The sequence below is a fragment of the Elephas maximus genome, chromosome 7, assembly GCF_024166365.1.
Source record: "Elephas maximus indicus isolate mEleMax1 chromosome 7, mEleMax1 primary haplotype, whole genome shotgun sequence".
NCBI lineage: Eukaryota > Metazoa > Chordata > Mammalia > Proboscidea > Elephantidae > Elephas > Elephas maximus.
Genome location: NC_064825.1, coordinates 44,338,976 through 44,360,479, shown reverse-complemented (window position 1 = coordinate 44,360,479; position 21,504 = coordinate 44,338,976). Strand labels below are relative to the sequence as shown.

The following is a 21,504-nucleotide window of genomic DNA, read 5'->3' as shown; positions in this document are numbered from 1 at the left end:
CTGGGTTTATACCTCTACTAACATATTCTGTACATTATAGGAATGCACAAAGAAGTTACTTACAAAGTTGAGATTTTTTTAAAAACATGACTAGAAGGAAGTTCTATGACTTTGTTCTGACACTTCAAAGAATTACGTACACACCCCTTTGAGGCCACAATCTAGTCTTTGGTCTTAACTACCACTCATGACTCCTGGTGACAGATTAGCTTACATGATAATACAACCTGAAATCTAGAGTTTCCCATAACTTTTAATTTTCTTAGAGAGGGATCTTATGAATCTTACAGACTTTCATGTAACCCTAACAGCAGCTTGGGGCAAGAAAATAACATCTACACATAGTCATATTCTATTTCTAAAAAATAGTATATATACTTTCGTTACATTTTAAGAAAAATCATTTTATCTTGAGGTCTTTTGAATATGAAACCTACTTGATGAAACATTGTGAATTAGTGAAAACTTCATTAATTTTTCTGTGGAGGATATTTTTCCTTCATTATCCTGGCTATGTCACTAGTTATTACGACCAACACTAGGAAGTGAGCAGGAAGAGAAATGATAACTCAAACTTCAAAATAAACCTCCTTTGAGAAGACCTATTTTAATCAAGTAAGTTTTGGTTATGTGAGGGTTTTATTAAGTACATAATGACATGCCTTAGTCATCTGAAAAACAATTACATCAAATTACCTATTTCATATTATCAAACAGATTAACCACAGTTACAGCATTTATTAGCAATGCTTGTGAAGGCTGAAAATAATAAAATTAATTTTGGGCAATTGTTTACTCATTTTACTACTGTCTCTACAAGCAGAGATAATTAAGTTCAGCTATTTTTTTATACTTATAGAAACCCTGGTGGCGTAGTGGTTAAGAGTTACAGCTGCTAACCAAAAGGTCGGCAGTTCAAATCCACTAGGCGCTCTTTGGAAATTCTATGGGGCAGTTCTACTCTGTCCTATAGGGTTGCTATGAGTCGGAATCGATTCGATGGCAATGTTTTTTTTTTTTTTTTTTTTTGTATACTTATGTGTTGAACAACGACAACAAAAGTTATTTAAAGAACAGACTTTTTGGCAACAAAAATATGAGACTCTACTGATCTGTTCCATTTACAATAAAAATGTCTATTTTTGGCTATTTTCCAATTCACTGAGAAGTTAAAAGTGAAATTTTAAATGAAAATAATTATAACAAATAATAAATTTATTACCTTTAAGAGTGCCAGTTTGCATTCAACACTCATTTCAAGATAGCCCTTCTTTTCCATCTCCCACGCCCAGGTGCTATTAAACTCTTGGCATATCTGTCAGAAGAAAGTTAATATTTTAATACACGAAAGCAATTTTAACTTACATTTGTAGTTTTATTGTATAATGTTGTACAACAAAACAATGCTAACTATTCTTGCTAATCTATATCTGTAACAGAAAGAATTTACACCAAACACAGTCTAACCCAATTCCACTGTAAAATACAACTACTTAAAACACACAGGAAATGTTTACTACTGTCCGATCACTGATTTAAATAGAGTTAAGAAATTATCTCTACAGCACCTTCCTCTGCTCCCAAGAACTTTATACAGACTTCTGTGGCACATTTACCTACACGAGAGTAGTAATTATTTGATTCCATCTCTCCAAATGGCCTGGAAGTTCCTTGAGGGCAAAGACAATAGTTTATTCGTCTCTATGACTAGAATACATTCAATAAACATTCCGAATTATATACATATTTTTAATCAAGCCACCTTCCAACTCAATATCCTCCTGTTCATGGATAAAGTAAAAATCTCATTGCTTAGCATCTGAAATTTCTATAACATGACTTCAGCTTCACTTCTAGGCTTTTCTCTCTACATAAGCATGCCAGGCAGACAAAAGCCACTGTAACAAGCTGAGGTAAAATGATTTGGACAGCTACTCCATCCAAAGTCAGTAGAGGAAGCTTGCTCCCATTTCAGCAGCAACCTTCAGACTAGAAAACAGAAAAGGCCAGTAAGGAAAAAATGCACGGGTTCTATGACCTTGCTGAGCCATCCTATTCAGCATTAAAAGGGGAACACTAGTAACACCAATCTTTAAGGTTGTGAAGTAGACGTGAAAATAACAACGTAAAATACCTAACAATTTTTTGCTCTTTTCACAATCCAAGAAACAAAGATTATAATGGATGACAAGGCAGAAGAATCAAGACAAGGCATCAGTGTGGAAAATAGGCTAGTCAGGCAGACAGGAGAGAAACAAGCACGCAGGTAGGACTGTTTATATGGCTGCCTCAACTTGGAATAGGACCTGGAAGCCCTCCTAGGTGGGCTACCCTTTTCCAATTCTTCGCTAGAGTCATCTTTTTACTAATTTGTACAAAAAAAATTACAGGCATTTTTTGTTAGGGTAGAAAAATAATATAAAGCAAGCAATATAACCAGGAATAGAGAGTTTTCAAAGACTCACAGGAACAATGAATTTCCCATTCTCTGAAAAACTGTACTTCCTCTGAATGACAGCTCTGTATTTTATAGAGGAAAAACCCCGAGATAAACAGAGGAAAAGGAAGATTTTTGGAATATTATACAGAGAAGATCCTCACGTGATTGTATAAAAGCTGAAGGGTTAGGATCTGAATAGACATTTCACCAAAGAAGATATAAAATAGCTAACAAGTATACGAAAAGATGTTCAACATTATTACTCGTTAAAAAACACAAACCTGACTGGAGAAACCCCGAGTATGGCCCCGCGACTCCTTTTTAACTCAGTAATGAAGTCACTCCTGAGGTTCACCCCTCAGTCAAAGATTAGACACAGTCCCAAAACAAAAGGAGATTAAATGGGCACACCAGCCCATGGGCAAGGATGAGAAGGTAGGCAGGGACAGCAAAGCTGGTAATGGGGACCCCAAGGTCGAGAAGGGGAAAGCGTTGACATGTTGTGGGGGTGGCAACCAATGTCACAAAACATGTATTAATTTTTTAATGAAAAGACAGTTTGTCCTGTAAACCTTCATCTAAAATACATTAAAAAAACAAACAAACCAACCTGTTGCCGTACAGTCGATTCTGACGTATAGTGACCCCACAGGACAGAGCAGAACTGCCCCATAGGGTTTCCAAGGAATGGTTTGATGGATTCCAGACAGCGACCTTTTGGTTAACAGCTGTAGCACTTACCCATGTGCCGCCAGGGCTCCTATTAGTCATTAGGGAAACGCAAATTAGAACCACAATACGACATCACATCATACCCAATAGGAAAACTACAATCACATCCACTAGGACAGCTAGATGTAGATTTCAAAGGGCAGCTCAAGAAGACAAAATAAAGTATTAGGATAACATGTGCGAAGACCTGGAGATAGAAAACCAAAAGGGAAGAACACGCTCAGCATTTCTCAAGCTGAAAGAACTGAAAAAATTCAAGCCTCCAGTTGCAATACTAAAGAATTCTACAGGGAAAATATTAAGCGATACAGGAAGCATCAAAAGAAGATGGAAGGAATACACAGAGTCATTATACCAAAAAGAATTGGTAGATGTTCAATCATTTCAGGAGGTAGCATATGACCAGAAACTGATGGTTTTGAGGGAAGAAGTTCAAGCTGCACTGAAGGCACTGGCAAAAAACAAGGCTCTGGGAATTGAAGAACCAACTGAGATGTTTCAACAAAGCAGATGGGGCACTGGAAGTGCTCACTCGTCTATGCCAAGAAGTTTGGAAGACAGCTACCTGGCGAACTGACTGGAAGAGATCCATAGTTATGCCTATGCCGAAGAAAGGCGATCCAACCGAATGCGAAAATTACTGAACAATATCATATGCAAGTAAAATTTTGCTGAAGATTATTCAAAAGCGGCTGTAGCAGTGTATCAACAGGGAACTGCCAGAAATTCAAGCCAGATTTAGAAGGGGGCGTGGAACCAGGGATATCACTGCTGATGTCAGATGGATCCTGGCTGAAAGCAGAGAATACCAAAAAGATGTTCACATGTGTTTTACTGACTATGCAAAGGCATTTGACTGTGTGGATAATAACAAACTATGGATACTGCTGCACAGAACAGAAACTCCTGAACTCTTAACTGTGTTCATGAGGAATCTGTACATGGATCTAGAGGCAATCATTCGAACAGAACAAAGGGATATTGCATAGTTTAAAGTCAAGAAAGGTGTACGTCAAGGTTGTATCCTGTCACCATACCTATTCAGTCTGTATGCTCAGCAAATAATCCGAGAAACTGCATGAAAAGGTCTATATACAAAAAGAAACAATCTTTGATGGTTATGAGGGAGGGGAGGGGTGGGGATGGAAAAACACTTAATAGACAACAGATAGGTAGTAACTTTGGTGAAGGGTAAGACCGTACACAATACTGGGGAAGCCAGCACAACCTGTACAAGGCAAGGTCATGGTAGCTCCACAGACACATCCAAACTCCCTGAGGGACTGAACTGCTGGGCTGAGGGCTGTGAGGACCATCATCTTGGGGAATATTTAGCTCAGGCGGCATAACACAGTTTATAACGCATATGTTCTACATTCTACTTTGGTGAGTAGTGTCTGGGGTCTTAAAAGCCTGTGAGCAGCCATCTAGGATACTCCACTGGTCTCACCCCTTTGGAAGCAAGGAAGAATGAAGAAAACTAAAGATACAAGGGAAAGATTAGTCCAAAGGACTAATGGACCATATCTACCGTGGCCTCCACCAGACTGAGTCCAGTAAAACTAGATGGTGCCCGGCTACCACCACTGACTACTCTGACAGGGATCATAATAGAAGGTCCTGGACAGAGCTGGAGAAAAATGTACAACAAAATTCTAACTCGAAAAGAAAGACCAGACTTGCTGGCCTGACAGAGACTGGAGAAAACCTAAGCGTATGGCCCCCAGACACCCTTTCAGCTCAGTAATGAGGTCACTCCAGAAGGTTCGCCCTTCAGCCAAAGATTGAACAGGCCCATGGAACAAAACAAGACTAAAGGGGCGCACCAGCCCTGAGGCAGGGACTGGGAGGCAGGAGAGAACAGGAAAGCTGGGAATAGGGAACCCAGGGTTGAGAAGAGAGAGTGTTCACGTGTCGTGGGGTTGTTAACCAATGTCATAAAACAATGTGTGTACTAACTCTTTGATGAGAAACTAGTTTGTTCTGTAAACCTTCACCTAAAGTATATATATATATAAAAATCAGAGAAACTGGACTATATGAAGAACGGGGCATTAGGATTGGAGGAAGACTCATTAACAACCTGTATTATGCAGATGACACAACCTTGCTTGCTGAAAGTAAAGAGGACTTGAGACACTTACTGATGAAGATCAAAGACCACAGCCTTCAGTATGGATTACACGTCAACATAAAACAAAAACCCTCAAAACTGGACCAACAAGCAACATCTTGATAAATGGAGAAAAGATTGAGGTTGTCAAGGATTTCATTTTACTTGGATCCACAATCAACAGCCATGGAAGCAGCAGTTAAGAAATCAAAAGACACACTGCATTGGGAAAATCTGCTCCAAAAGACCTCTTAAAAGTGTTGAAAAGCAAAGATGTCACCTTGAGGACTAAGGTGCGCCTGAACCAAGCCAGGGTGTTTTCAATTGCCTCATATGCATGTGAAGGATGGACAATGAATAAGGAAGACCGAAGAAGAATTGACAGCTTTGAATTGTGCTGCTGGTGAAGAATATTGAATATACCACGGACTGCCGAAAGAATGAACCAATCTGTCTTGGAAGTGCAGCCAGAACGCTCCTTAGAAGCAAGGATGGTGAGACTACGTCTCACATACTTGGGACATGTTATCAGAAGGGACATCATGCTTGGTAAAGTAGAGGGTCAGCGAAAAAGGAAGACCCTCAACAAAATGGACTGGCACAGTGGCTGCAACAATGGGCTCAAGCATAGCAACAACTGTGAGGATGGCACAGGACTGGGCATTGTTTCGTTCTGTTGTGCACAGGGTCGCTATGAGTCAAAACCAACTCGATGGCACTTAACAACAACAACAGGACAGCTATAATCAAAAAGACAGATACAATAAAAAATGTGAAGAAACTAGAACCCTCATACTCTGGTGGCAGGAATGTAAAATGGTGCAGTCACTTTGTAAAACAGCTTGGCAGTTCCTCAAAATGTTTAATATAGCTACCAGATGACTTAGTAATTTCACTCCTAGGTATATACACACAAGAAATGAAAACATGTCCACACACACACACAAAAAAAAACTTAAATATGAATGTTCACACCAGCATTACTCATAATAACCCCAAAATGGAAACAACTAAAAAGTCCATCAATTGATGAATAGGTAAATAAAATGTATATCCATACAATGGAGTATTATTCAGCCATGAAAAGGAGTGAAGTTCTGATGCATGCTACAACATGGATCAACCTTGAAAACATTATGTTAAGTGAAAGAAGCCAGACACAAAGGCCACATATTGTATGATTCCATTGATATAAAATGTCCACAACAGGCAAATCTACAGACAGAAAGTAAACTAGTGGTTGTCTGGGACTGAGGAAAGGAAGAATGAGGAGTCACTGCTAATGGGTATTGGGGTTTCTTACTGGAAGAATGAAAATGTTCTAAAATTAGAAATTATCTCCTGTAACACCTAAACACAATAACCCAAGAGGTATCATTTTAAAGATGTGAAAACAAGGTCAGCAGCTGTGATTCCATTACAGCAAGTCAAGGGCAGTGACATGGGAGAAAGAATCTAAGAAGACACTGAAATCACTGCAATCATGTTACTCCTCCCAGTCTCTTCAGCTACGTATGTAGAAACAAATTACAGTTACCCCTTTTTCAAATGATCTTGGATTTTTTTTAAGTGGACTCTTTAATTATGCTGAAAATTCCTTAAGGACCACAAGTATGTCTGAGTCTGCATTCTGACAATGGACCTAGAGATGATCTTAAATGATGTATAAATAGAAATGACACCAACATCTACTATCAGCATTGTTGTCAGGATTAAAAACAAATTATCTGCCAGGTGCAAAGCAGACATTCAATAAATGGTCGCCATCATTATTAGACTTTCTTTCTCTTCAAACTTCTACTGAAGCCTCCACAAATCTGTCTAAATGATGGGCTTCAGGGAACGAAAAAATGAGACTCATTTTCATGTATGGTTGGAGTTAGAAACAGTTGAAAAAAAAAAAGAAACGGAGGCTATATACATGACAAACAGAAAGAACTGCTAAGTGATTAAGAATATAAAACATGACAGGAGGCTCTATTTTTAATAAAAAGAAAAAAACGACACCTTTGTTAAAAAAAAAAGGTAGAGCTTTTCTAGGAGAGAAACAGTGTCTTATTCATTTCTATATCCCATGCAACTGGCCCAGCGCTTGGCGTATGTGTCAGGTAAATGTTTACTAAGCTGTCAGGTAAGTACTTAATAAACTGTAATGCTAAAAATAAGAGGTGCTATAAGATTAGTAACTGTAATAATAACTATGTTAACATTTATTGAGAAATCTACTGTACTAAGGCTGAGCTGGGTACTCTTACGATTCCATTTCATAGAGAAGGAAACTGATGCTCAGAGAGGCTACCTACCTTGCCCAAGATCATAACACTAGGGCTGGAATTTGAGCACAGACAAATATGAAAGCTATTTACATTTTGGCAGTTTCTCACAAATCTTAAAAGCATAGAGTTACCATATGATCCAGCAATTCCACTCCTAGGAATATACCCAAAAGAAGATACATGTACACACAAAAATTTGTACACGAATCTTCAAAGCAGCGTTATTCACAATCAAAAAGTGGAAACAACCGAAATGTCCATCGACTGATGAACAGATAAACAAAATGTGGTATAGCCACACAATGGAATTTTATGCCATCTTAAAATGGAATGAAGTACTGATAAATGCTACAACCTGGATGAACCTTAAAACATTATGCTAAGCAAAAGAAGCCAGACACAAAGGCTGCATGTTGTATGCTTCTATGTATATGAAATACCCAGAACAGGCAAATATATAGAGACAGAAAGCAGATTAGTGGGTGTCAGGGGGTAGGGGAAAGAGGCCTGACGGCGCAGTGGTTAAGTGCTTGGTTGCAATCTGAAAGGTCGGCGGTTTGAACCCACCAGCGGCTCAACAGGAGAAAAGACCTGGCCATCTGTTCCTATAAAGATTACAACCTAGGAAACCCTATGGGTCAGATCTACTTTGTCCCATAGGATCACTATGAGTCTGAATGATGGCACACAACAACAACAGCGGGTGGCAGTGGGGAGGAATGGAGAGTAACTGCTAATGGGTATGTTGCTGTTGTTATGTGCTGTGGCATCAGTTCCCACTCACAGTGACCCTACTGGACAGAGAAGAACGGCCCCATATGGTTTCCAAGGAGCGGCTGGTAGATTCGAACTGCTGACCTTTTGGTTAGCAGCCGATCTCTTAACCACTGTGCCACCAGAGCTCCCTAATGAGTATGGGATTTCTTTTTGGGGTGATAAAAATATTCTGGAAGTAGATAGTGGTGATGATTGTACATCCTTGAGAATATACTAAAAAACTACTGTATATTTTAAAAGGGTAATTTTGTGGTATGTGATTAATATCATAATTTGAAGAAAAAGAAAAGGGAGACAGAGGAACAACCAATAATGCAAAGCTCAGCTTCTAACTTGGGTGAAATATTTATGTGAATGACCAGCTGTATACCAGGACCCTAGAGGAAGAGAGAGATGTTCGCTGACTATAGTGCGGGGAATGCTCAGTATCTGAGAGGGGTCAAGAATTACATAGTCCCAAAACTTAGCCTACACTCCAAATCTCGAAGCACAACCAACGGTTCATAGTATCACGGACTCCAAATACAAGACTGAACAACTATTGATTAATATCTACTGCGTGAAAGGAGGGAAAGGGAAAGAGGAAAGGATACAGAGATAAGTAAGATACAGGCCTCTGTCCCTGCAGTGCTTAACTTTAATTTACTGATGTTCTGTATTTTCAGTGTTTAGGGTACAAAACTTCTGTTGCAGTAGTATTTAGAGATAAATGTGCTCTTCACTTTTTATTTCATTAAGGGCAATATAGATATATTAAATATGGAACTGTGGCACTGGATTTAAAAAAAAAAAGCCTATTTCGATATGCTTAGATATGCTTGAAGAGCCTTAACACACTGCCACTAAAATGTAAACACTGTACGTAAAACTTGCAAATAAGGAAAGTACTCTCTAAAGAACATCTAAATAATTCTTATCCAGCACTACCTAAAATCTTCTATGCCAGGGGTCAGCAAACTTTTTCTGTAAAGGGCCAGACAGAAAATAATTTAAGCTTTTATGATCTCTTTTGCAACTACCTATATTCAACTATGCTGCTATAGTGCAAAAGTAGTTATGGAGGATATATAAATGACAAGTGTAGCTGCGTTCCAATACAACTTTATTTATGGGCAATGAAATTTCAACTTCACATAATTTTTACATGTCATGAAATATTATTCTTTTGATTTTTCCCCAACACTTAAATATGTAAAAAACTTTTTTTTTTCTCCTGCTGTGTTTTAGGTGAAAAGTTTACAGCTCAAGTTAATTTCTCATACAAAAATTCATACACATATTGTTATGTGACATTAGTTGCAATCTAAAACCACTGTCAATTTGCAGTTTATGCAAAAAGAGGCAGTGGGCCAGATTTGGCCCGTTGGCTATGGTTTGACCACAGAGCCAGAAACTGGCTGAGCCTATCAGAATACACAACAGTGTATTCTTGGTTCCTTGGAGCAAAAGAATCCCTACCAGATTGGTTGTTGTTGTGTTTCAGCTTGATTCTGATCAAGCACCCTTGTAATTATAATTTGGCCTCTCATACCATTTCTCTGTAAGAAGCCAACGTTCCAATATCCAAAACATAACATTTACACTTATCACCACAAATTATTATTTCATACTATCAGTTTAATGTTTGAGCCTCTCTAAATTTGGTTAATGAGAGGTCACATCCTATTGTATCCCCCTGCAGAGTGCTTGAGGGACAGTCCTTCTCCTGATACACAGAAAATCAATGTTCTGTGCCTATAAGGCTGAATGCCAAACACCCAGCCTAAGAGGTCTCTTGGCTACTTGCCAGCTGCTATTCCCTGGCAATACCCTCTGTGTCTTTTCCTCCCAATGTCTACACACATAAAACCCCAAGGCTGGGTGAGGATGGAAAATGTTAGACTAACGGGGAGGAAAGAGCCATTCAAAGGTTTCACACGCCTACATAGCAAGCACATGGAATTTATCTCAGTGAGATCACTAACATATTTATCTTAGACTCACATGTAAAATCAATGGACCAATAATCCTTTTTATTTCTGACAACTCAGAACGTAAGATATTTAAAAAAGGGGGAGAAAGGATTCTTGGATATAATTCAGATCCAATTCTTTGTTCTACGATGGGGAAAAACAAAGTTTAAAGAGATTCATTTATTCGGTGAGTCTACAAATATTTATTGCATGCCTACTATCTGCCAGAAACTATTCTACGATCTGGAGACACCACGGTGAAAGAGACAGACAGACAACACGGAATCATGGAGCTAACATTCTGTGAGAAGTCAAATGGGTAAATAAGTAGGAAAATATCAAGTAGCGACAAATGCTATGGTAAATATAAAATGGAGTAATATGATAAAGTTCCAGTGCTACTCTAGACTGGGTACTCAGGAAAAGGCCTCACTAAAAAACTGACAGTTGACATTTAAGTTGAGATATGACTGAGATAAGCCAGCCACAACAATATCTGGAGTAGGAATATTCCAGGCAGAAGACACAAGTTACCACAAAGGTCTTAAAGTTTGGCATGTTAGAAAAAAAGACGACGACCAGTGGAGATGAAGTGGAGCAGGGTGGAAGGTGACGTGAGGTATGAAAAGGACCTAAGGTTGGAGAGGTAAGCAAGGGACAAATTACGTATCTCAGGGAAAGGATTTAGATTTCATTTCAAATATGATGGAAGGCCACTGAAAGATTTTAAATGAGGGATTAACATGATCTAAATTTGTTTTAAAAATATGGTTGCTGTGTGGAAAAAATGGATTACAGAGGGGCAAGAATGGAAGCCAGGAGACCAACTTTAAGTCAAGAGATAATGGTGACATGGACTAGGATGATAGTAGTTGGAGCAGAAAGAAATAGACAGCTATATTTTGGAAGTCATTAACTTTTGAGGGAATGGGTGTAGAGGATAACTGAAAAGAAAATCAAGGGTGACATTTAGATTTCTTGGCCTGAACAAATGGAAGAATAGAAGTGTTTTTGGCTAAGGAATAAAACACTGGGAGAACAGAGTTGACAAGGGATTTGTTTTAGACATAGTTAAGTTTGAGGTATGTACTAGACATTTAAGAAGGACCTTACTGAAAGTTAGTCAGTGACTGAGCTGCGGCACAAAACTTATGACCCGTGGTTCAGAGATCATTCCATGGGATCATACTGTCTTTGCTCAATCCTTTTCAAACCTGAGTCAAGAACAGTTTTATACCTAAGCTCTGCAAAGTCAGGGGATTTGGCTTATTCATCTCAGCAAGTATAAAACAAATATTTTATGAATAAATAAAAGACATACAATGAAGAGAAACCAGATAACTGGGAGCTCCTAAAAATTAAACACCTATGCTCATCTAAAGACTTCACCAAAAGAGTAAAAAGAACACCTACAGATTGGGAAAGAATTTTCAGCTATGACATCTCCGACCAGCGCCTGATCTCTAAAATCTATATGATTCTGTTAAAACTCAACCACAAAAAGATAAACAACCCAATCAAGAAGTGGGCAAAGGATATGAACAGGCACTTCACTATAGAAGATGTTCAGGCAGCTAACAGATACATGAGAAAATGCTCTCCATCATTAGCCATTAGAGAAATGCAAATTAAAACTACGATGAGATTCCATCTCACTCCAACAAGGCTGGCATTAATCCAAAAAATAATAAATGTTGGAGAGGCTGAGGAGAGATTGGAACTCTTATACGCTGCTGGTGGGAACGTAAAATGGTACAACCACTTGGGAAATCTATCTGGCGTTTTCTTAAAAAGTTAGAAATAGAACTACCATACAACCCAGAAATCCCACTCCTCGGAACATACCCTAGAAAAATAAGAGCCTTCACACAAACAGATATATGCACACCCATGTATATTGCAGCTCTGTTTACAATAGCAAAAAGCTAGAAGCAACCAAGGGGTCCATCAACGGATGAATGGGTAAATAAATTGTGGTATATTCACACAATGGAATACTACGCATCGATAAAGAACAGTGACGAATCTGTGAAACATTTCATAACATGGAGGAACCTGGAAGGCATTACGCTGAGCGAAATTAGTCAGAGGCAAAAGGACAAATATTGTATAAGACCACTATTATAAGATCTTGAGAAATAGCATAAACTGAGAAGAACACATACTTTTGTGGTTACGATGGAGCGAGGGAGGGAGGGTGGGAGAGGGTTATTTACTGATTAGTTAGTAGATAAGAACTACTTTAGGTGAAGGGAAGGACAATACTCAATACACGGAAGGTCAGCCCAACTGGACTGGACCAAAAGCAAAGAAGTTTCTTTGGGACAAACTGAATGCGTCAAAGGTCAGCGGAGCAAGGGCGGGGGTTTGGGGACTATGGCTTAAGGGGACTTCTAAGTCAATTGGCAAAATAATTCTACTATGAAAACACTCTGCATCCCACTTTGAAATGTGGCGTCTGGGGTCTTAAATGCTAACAAGCGGCCATCTAAGGTGCATCGATTGGTCTCAACCCACCTGGAGCAAAGGAGAATGAAGAACACCAAGGTCACACGATAACTATGAGCCCAAGAGACAGAAAGGGCCACATGAACTAGAGACTTACATCATCCTGAGACCAGAAGAAATAGATGGTGCCCGACCACAACTGATGACAGCCCTGATAGGGAGCACAACAGAGAACCTCTGAGGGAGCAGGAGATCAGTGGGATGCAGACCCCAAATTCTCATAAAAAGACCAGACTTAATGATCTGACTGAGACTAGAGGAATCCCCGTGGTCATGGTCCCCAAACCTTCTGTTGGCCCAGGACAGGAACCATTCCCGAAGACAACTCATCAGACATGGAATGCCCTGGACAATGGGTAGGAGAGAGATGCTAATGAAGAGTGAGCTACTTGTATCAGGTGGACACTTGAGACTGTGTTGGCATCTCCTGTCTGGAGGGGAGATGGGAGGGTAGAGAGGGTTAGAAACTGGCAAAATTGTCACGAAAGGAGAGACTGGAAAGGCTGACACATTAGGGGGAGAGTAAGTGGGAGTATGGAGTAAGGTGTATATAAGCTTATTGATTTGTAAACATTCACTTAAAGCTCAATAAAAATTATTTAAAAAAAAGACATACAAAAGCATACCTCTTACATTAATTTTTTTTTCTTAATTAGCAATATAACACATCTTAAAGAAAGTTATAAACTACTAGAATAATAACACCATCTAACATGTACTGTGTATTTGCTATGTCCCAAGTACCGGCCAAAGTGCTTTTAAGTAGTAACTAAGTCAATTCTCACAACAACTATTAGATGAGTGTATTATTATCCTCAGGAGGAAACGGAGACAAAGAGGTTATGTGCTTTATGCAAGGAATGAAAGAAATATGAACTACCATCTTTAGTCATTTATAGTTAAATTGGCACAATATGCAAGAGACAAATCAGGCCAGTTTTACCAAGGGAGCTGAGGACAGAGGCTAGACTGGGAATTATAAATCACCTAGCTCCATATTTATACTCAAATTAAACCTCACCAGAAGTCTTTCTGACCTAATATTCAAATATGTCTGTTTTATATACATTAATCCTTCTGAAGGGCTAAACCAAACATTTACCAAGCACTGCTATGTGACAGATACCACAATAAGTACTGGGAAGATAAAGATGGTAAGAGACAGTCCCTGCTCCCAGAAGTTAGGAATTTAGAGAGGCAGTCATATAAACGAATAACTGAAGAGTGAAAAAGCAGTCAGTGACTTATCTATCAACTGAGTAACTGAGATACCTATAAACTACTCTGAAACCATAGAGGAGAGAAAAATATCTCAGTGTAGGAAGAAGGGAGGTCAAGGAAGTTTTTACTTAAGTGGTGACATTTGTGCCAGGACCTGAAGAATGAAAACGATTTTACTGGGAAGGAGCGAAATAATCACATTTCAGGAAAAGAAAATAGAACGTGCAAAACAATGGGGATGTGAATGACTCTGGTAGTTCTGTCAATGTGGAGTTGAATGAGGAGTTCCTTATGCTGAGCCCTGGAGCTCTAGATCATAAGTGTGCTTGGGGTTGGATGTGGGCAGTGACAATGCTGTAAAGGAAGGCAGTAGGCAGGGCTGCTGAAGTAGATCAAGGCTAGTAAATATGGGGATACAATGAGGGTTTGGAAGTACTGATGGATTGGACATGCTCACACCAAACTTAGAAAAATAGTTCTGTGGGCACTACGCAGGACAGAAGATAGATTCTGATGTCAAGGGGAGCAATTAAAGCCTATTGCAAGAGTTTACAGGGAAAGGTGATAAAACTTGAGTTAAGCTGTGGCAGAAGATATTCAAAAGAAGACAGATTAAAATTGTTTGTACACATACCATATGAAAGCAATAACAAGTATTTATGATTTTACCATTTACAAAGCATTTTCATAAACATTATTTCATCTGAGGTGGGTCTCCTGTAAAAGTACAAGATTTTTGAAAGCAAAAATGAAATCTGATTCTCTTTCTATAGCCTACAGTACCTCCCAAGTACAGGGCCTTATGGATAGTGGATACTCAACAGATATGCTATCAATGTTCTCTGGGGTAATCTACTGACATAATTTACTACTATGATGGACTATTTGGGAACCCATTCCCATAGTTTATCCCTACTTATAAGAATGCACTAAATGTTAAACAGAAACAATGTTTCTGTAAATCCTTAAAAAAATAAACATAGGCAATGTCTTAATAGTAATGTTTCTTAAGCAAAATGGCTTCGAAAATCAAAAGAACACCAAAACCCCATCAGCTGACCAGAGCATAAACCCACTAACCCACTGCCATCGAGTCGATTCCGACTCATAGCGACCCTATAGGACAGAGTAGAACTTTCCCATAGAGTTTCCAAGGAGCGCCTGGCGGATTTGAACTGCCCACCTCTTTGGTTAGCAGCTGCAGCACTTAACCACCAGAGCATAAGCATCATTAATTAGCTCATTCTACAAACATTTTACTAGGAACTTACTCTGTGCCAGACACTATGCTTAGCACCAGGATAAATAACATGTAATTTCTGCTAAAGAAGCTCAGGATTTGTAGGACAGGTAGCTAGAACCCTTAGCAAGTGTTACCTCAATTGATCTATAAGTTGGGCATATTTACACATGTCAAAATTTTGAGGAGCTATACTCAAAAGTAGCCTGTTCTACAGAACTCAATTTCTTAAAAAGTCCAGACTTACTGGACCAGTTAGACCAGAGGACTCCCTGAGAACTGCTGTCCTGAGATACTCTCTAAACCTTGAATTGAAACCATCCTGAGATCACCTTTTAGTGAAATAAAGTGGCACACGAAATAAAGGATATTACCCGTAAGTATGATGCTCTATTAAAAGACTCTCTATGTGAGACCAAAAGCTCAATAATCACTCTAAAGCAAAGCTGAGAAGATAACTAGACAGGGCAACTAGAACACTGGAAATGAAACAACCAGAACACAAACAAAGAGAACGGTGACACACTGCAGAAAACGTAACTAATGTCACTGAACAATTTGTATAGAAATTGTCAATGGGAACCTAATTTACTGTATAAACATTCATCAAAAACACACACACAAAAAAATAGCCTGTCCTGAAGCCTTCAGTCAAGGAAAAGGTATCCTGAAAATACTTGCTATAATCTAGCAGGAAGAGTAAAATCTCTATCACAGCTATTTTATATACATACATAAAAAAAAAAAAAAAACATACATACATAGAATAACCTAAAATGGAAAAGAGTGTGATTGGAAAGTGCCTCTTTCCAAGTAATCTGCTTTATATCGTAATCTAGTGGCAACATAGAGACATGAGACTTTAGTGTCAAATAGACTGAAATTCAAATTTTGGCTCTCCTCTACCAGCAATGTGGTCTTGGAGAGTCAACGGTCTCTCTGAATTTCCAGTTCCACATCTGTAAAATGAGGGTTTCATCGCAAGTAAAAGATACAATGTAAGGAAGGTACCTACAGCTCCCTTATATAAATGCAAACCTGAAAATGGTTCTAGAAAATCATCACAAAAACCAATCAGAACAAAAATAGGAGTTGAGGGGATTAAGAGCTGGTAGGAAGTAGGTCAAAAGGAGCCCTGGTGGCTCAGTGGTTAGGCGCTCATTTGCTCACTGAAAGGTCAGTGTTTTGAACCCAAGAGCTACTCTGTGGGAGAAAGATGTGGCAATCTGCTTCCTTAAAGATTACAGCCTTGGAAACCCTGTGGCGCAGTTCTACTCTGTCCTATACGGTCGCTATGAGTAGGAATCAACTTGTCTGCTCACAAAAACGCAAAGTAGGTCTGCATTCTTCAAATTGTAAGTATTGTTTCATGACATGTTTGTTTCAGATACACACACACACTCCCACACGGTTAATTAAGATTTAAGTAAAATTATTGTGCTTCATTTGTTTTAATTTCCTACTTTTATTTTCCAGGTATTTTACCCTAATATTATACTGAATGGCTTCTACCGTTATGCTCTGTATCCAATGTAATGGTGAATTATGTTGAAGCTAAGAATCCTGCTAAACGTTGAGAAAATTCTCTGTCTGATGCATTTCGCAGGTTCTTCTGTTTTAACAAACGTATTTCATACTACAGGCAACAGTCAAAAAAACTTTTTAAATACTATAATAAGTATGGAAACCCTGGTGGCGTAGTGCTTAAGTGCTACTGATGCTAACCAAGAGGTCAGCAGTTCAAATCCGCCAGGCTCTCCTTGGAAACTCTATGCGGCAGTTCTGCTCTGTCCTATAGGGTCGCTATGAGTCAGCATCAACTCGATGGCAGTGGGTTTTTTGGTTTATAATAAGTATGCAGTAAATCTCATATATTGCATTCTTCTCTCATTTTCAGCTTGGACAAGAATCAACACACACACACCATTAACAAAATAATCCTTTCCAAATGGGCTCCTAAAGCTTTTTATCTTTATGAAATTTTAAAAGACTTTACTTTTACTTCCCAGGTTCATCTGTTTGAGCTAAAGCAATGAGAAACAACTTTAAATTGCTATTTTTATGTAACATCTTTCAAAACACACTGATACTATAGTTACAGGTAAGTTTACTAAATAAATACCTGTGGTTATGAAGGAGCAGTACTTCTAAATACATAATTCGAGAAGTCATAGCCAATACAAATGTACACACTTGCAAAAGAACTCTGAAGGGCCAGAAGAAGGTTCCTAGTCTACTCAAGGGACTCTTGCCACAGGTTTCCCAGATATAATTAAGGCATTATCACGTGCATTTTTATGGAAAAGACTTTAGGTATATTATTATAATAAAATGTTCACTGGACCACCTGAAGTCACATAAGAGCTCAATTGAAAAGTAAAGAAAATACAACCCAACATTTCTACAGCCACACATATAGATTATTTGGCCCAAGGTGCTATCAATTTCCAAAGGAATACCTCCTACAGGAGAGGAAAAAAAATTCTTTAAGATTCCTCTGCTGTTTCTCTGGTAAATTATTATTTTATTAATATTTAAACACTTGCGAAGGTCCAGCTATTTGCCAGGCACTCTGTTGAGGGCATTCACATACATTTACATGACAAAACAGAGGCCAAGAAGTTAAATAACTAAACTTACACATCTAGTATTAGCAGAGTTCAGTTTCTTCCCCCATTACAAATCAAGTGCTCTTTCTGTACCACCACATGCAATTCACTTAGGAGGCTAAATCATAACTCCTCACAATTACCATAGAAAAAAAATTATTATTTAAGGGATCAAGTTAAAAGTATGTGCAAGTGCTATGCAACATGTAAAGCATTAAGCACTCATGCTCTATCATCATGGAGACCTTTATTCAATCACTGCTTCTACATGTCCTATGTGACCCTGGGGGTTATTTACTTTCCATGATATAGGTTAGGATGGGAATTAAATGATAATGCATGCAAAATACCATACATAGTACTAAGTGTATAGTAAGTTCTCAAATATTATAGAGAAATTGGAACCCTCATAAATTAATAGTGTGAATGTAAAATGGCATAGTCAAGTTTGGAAAAGTCCGGCAGCTCCTCAAAAAGTTAAATATATAATAACCATATGATCCAGCAATTCCACCCCTAGTTATATACACAAGAGGAATAAGAACACCTGTCCAGACAAAAACTTGTACACAAAGGTTCGTAACAGCATTATTCATAATAGCCAAAAAATGGAAACAACCCAAACGTTCAACAACTGATGAATAGATAAATAAAATGTATTACCCATACAAGTGAATATTATTTAGCAATAAGAAGGAACAAAGTTCAAGCACCTAAATGTGAGAACTAAAACCATAAAACTCTTAGAACAAAATATAGGGGTAATGCTTTAAGACATAGTTTTTAACAACGGATTCTTGGATATGACACCAAAAGTACAAGCAGCAAAAGAAAAAAGAAGTAGTTTGGATTTCATCAAAATTGAAAACTTTTGTGCATCAAATGACTTTATCAATGAAGTTAAAAGACGACCTACAGATTGGGAGAAAAATTTGGGGACCCATTATCTGATAAGGGTTTAATATCCAGAATATATAAAGAACTCCTACAACTTAACAAGAAAAAGACAAAAAACCCAATCAAAAAAATGGACAAAGGAAGTGAATAAACATTTCACCAAAAAGGATATACAAGTGGCCACCATGCACATGAAAAAATGTTCAATGTCATTAGTTATTAAAAAAAAAATTAGGGAGATGCAAATCAAAACCATAATGAGGTATCACTTTATACCCACTAGGATGGCTATGATTAAAAAAAAAAACAGCATATGTAAGCAAGGATGTAGAAAAATTGGAGCCCTCATCCATTGCTAGTGGGACTGTGAAATGGTATAGCTGTGGTGGAAAACAGTTCGGCAGTTCCTCAAAAAGTTAAACATAGGATTACCATATGATAAAGCAATCCCACTCCTAAGCATATATACAAAAGAATTGAAAGCAGGGATGCGAACAAATACCTGTACACCAATGTTCACTGCAGCACTATTCACAATAGCTAAAAGGTGAGAGCAACCTAAATGTCCACCAACAGATAAACAAAATGTGGTACATACATGCAATGGAATATTACTCTGCCATAAGAGAAATAAAGTTCTGATATATGCTACAACATGAACAAACCTTAACAACGTTATGCTGAGTAAATAAGTCCATCACAAAAGGACAAATTTTATATGATCCCACTTATACGAAATACCTAGAATAGGCAAGTGTGTAGAGACTATAGTTTATTAGTGGTTGACAGGAGCGGGAGGGAAAAGTGGGACTTGTTGCTTGGGGTACATTAAGCTTCTGTTAGGGGTGATGGAAAAATATGGGACCAGACAGCAGTGATAGTTGAACAACAGGTAAGTATAATTAATGTCACAGAATGGTACATGTGAATAATGTTGAAATGGCTAGTGTTTATATCTATATATATTTATTTATATGTGAAGACAAACGAATTGAATAGACATACACAAATGGTTAACAAGCACACGAAAAGATATTCAACATCATCAGGGAAATGCAAATCAAAACTACAACAATAAATGTTGGTGAGAATGTGGAGAAACAGAAACTCTCATACACTGTTGATGGGAATGTAAGATGGTGCAGTTGGGGAAAACAGTCTGACAGTTTTTCAAGAAGTTAAATATGGAATTACCTACAACCTAGCAATTCTGCTCCTACATATATACCAAGAAATAAAAATATGCACCCACACAAAAACTGGTACACAAATGTTCATAGCAGCACGTTATAAGAACCGTAAGCTGGAAACAACCCAAATGTCCATCAACTGATGAATGGATTAAAAAAAAAGTAGTACATTCATACAGTGGAATATTATTCAGCCCAAAAAATAAAAATAAAAATGAATTACTGATAAATGCTACTACATGAAGCTTGAAAACACATTAAAAGGTGACAAAAGCCAACACAAAAGGCACATACTGTATGATTCCATTTATATGAAATGTCCAGAATAGACAAATCCATAGAGACAGAAAATTGATTAGTGGTTGCCAGGGGACAGGAGCAAGTGCAAGAGGGAGTGACTGCTTAATGGTTACAGGATTCCTTTTGGGTGATGAAAATGCTCTGAAACTAGATATTAACATTGGCTACACAACATTGTGAATGCCCTAAATGTCAGTTATGGTAAATTCTTTATTGTGTGCATTTTATATATTTTTTTTTTAAAAAGGAAGTGTTCTGATATATGCTATAACATGGATGAACCTTGGAAATATCATGCTAAGTAAAAGAAGGCAGATACAAAAGGCTACATACTGTATGATTTCATTTATATGAAATGTCTAGAATAGGCAAATTCATAGGGCCAGAAAACAGATTAGTGATTTCCAGGGGCTCAGGGAAGGTGAAATAACTGCTCAAGGCTATGGAATTTCTTTTGAGGGTGATGAAAATGTTCTGGAATTAGACAGTGGTGATCGTTGCACAACCTTGTGAATATACTAAAAACCCCTGAATTTTATACTTTAAAAGAGTTTTGAAAGGGCCACATAAACCAGAGACTACATCAGCCTGAGACCATAAGAACTAGATGGTGCCCAGCTACAACCGATGACTGCCCTGGCAGGGAACACAACAGAAAACCCCTGAAGGAACACGAAAGCAGTGGGATACAGACCCCAAATTCTCGTAAAAAGGCCAGACTTAATGGTCTGACAGATACTAGAAGGACCCCAGTGGTCATGGTCCCCAGACCGTCTGTTAGGCCAGGACAGGAACCATTCCCAAAGCCAACTCTTCAGACAGGGATTGGACTGGACAATGAGATAGAAAACGATGCTGGTGAAGGATGAGCTTCTTGGATCAAGTAGACACATGAGACTATGTTGGCATCTCCTATCTGGAGGGAAGATGAGAGGGCAGAGGGGGTCAGAAGCTGGCGGAATGGACACGAAAAGAGAGAGTGGAGGGAAGGAGTGTGCTGTCTCATTGTGGGGGAGCAATTAGTAGTATATAGCAAGAGGTATACAAATTTTTGTATGAGAGACTTGATTTGTAAACTTTCACTTAAAGCACAATAAAAATTAAAAAAAAAAAAGTTTCATGGCATGTGAATGATATCTCAGTAAAAAAATTAAGCTAGAATCATAACCACAGTATTGAAGGGGCTTATGACATCATCTGGTCTCCATTTACATCTTACAAAGGAACTGAGACTAAAAGGGGCAAAGTA

The 21,504-nt window shown here is 38.3% G+C and overlaps 1 protein-coding gene across 3 annotated transcripts in view; it reads right to left on the bottom strand.

Moving 5' to 3' along the window:
* RSF1 (remodeling and spacing factor 1) overlaps positions 1-21,504 on the bottom strand; it is a 180,348-nt gene that overhangs the window by 89,896 nt on the left and 68,948 nt on the right. For all 3 annotated transcript variants that reach the window (XM_049889723.1, XM_049889724.1, XM_049889725.1), the window contains exon 3: positions 1,223-1,315. In XM_049889723.1, coding sequence (XP_049745680.1) covers positions 1,223-1,315 — 93 coding nt within the window. The remainder of the gene's footprint in view (positions 1-1,222; positions 1,316-21,504) is intronic.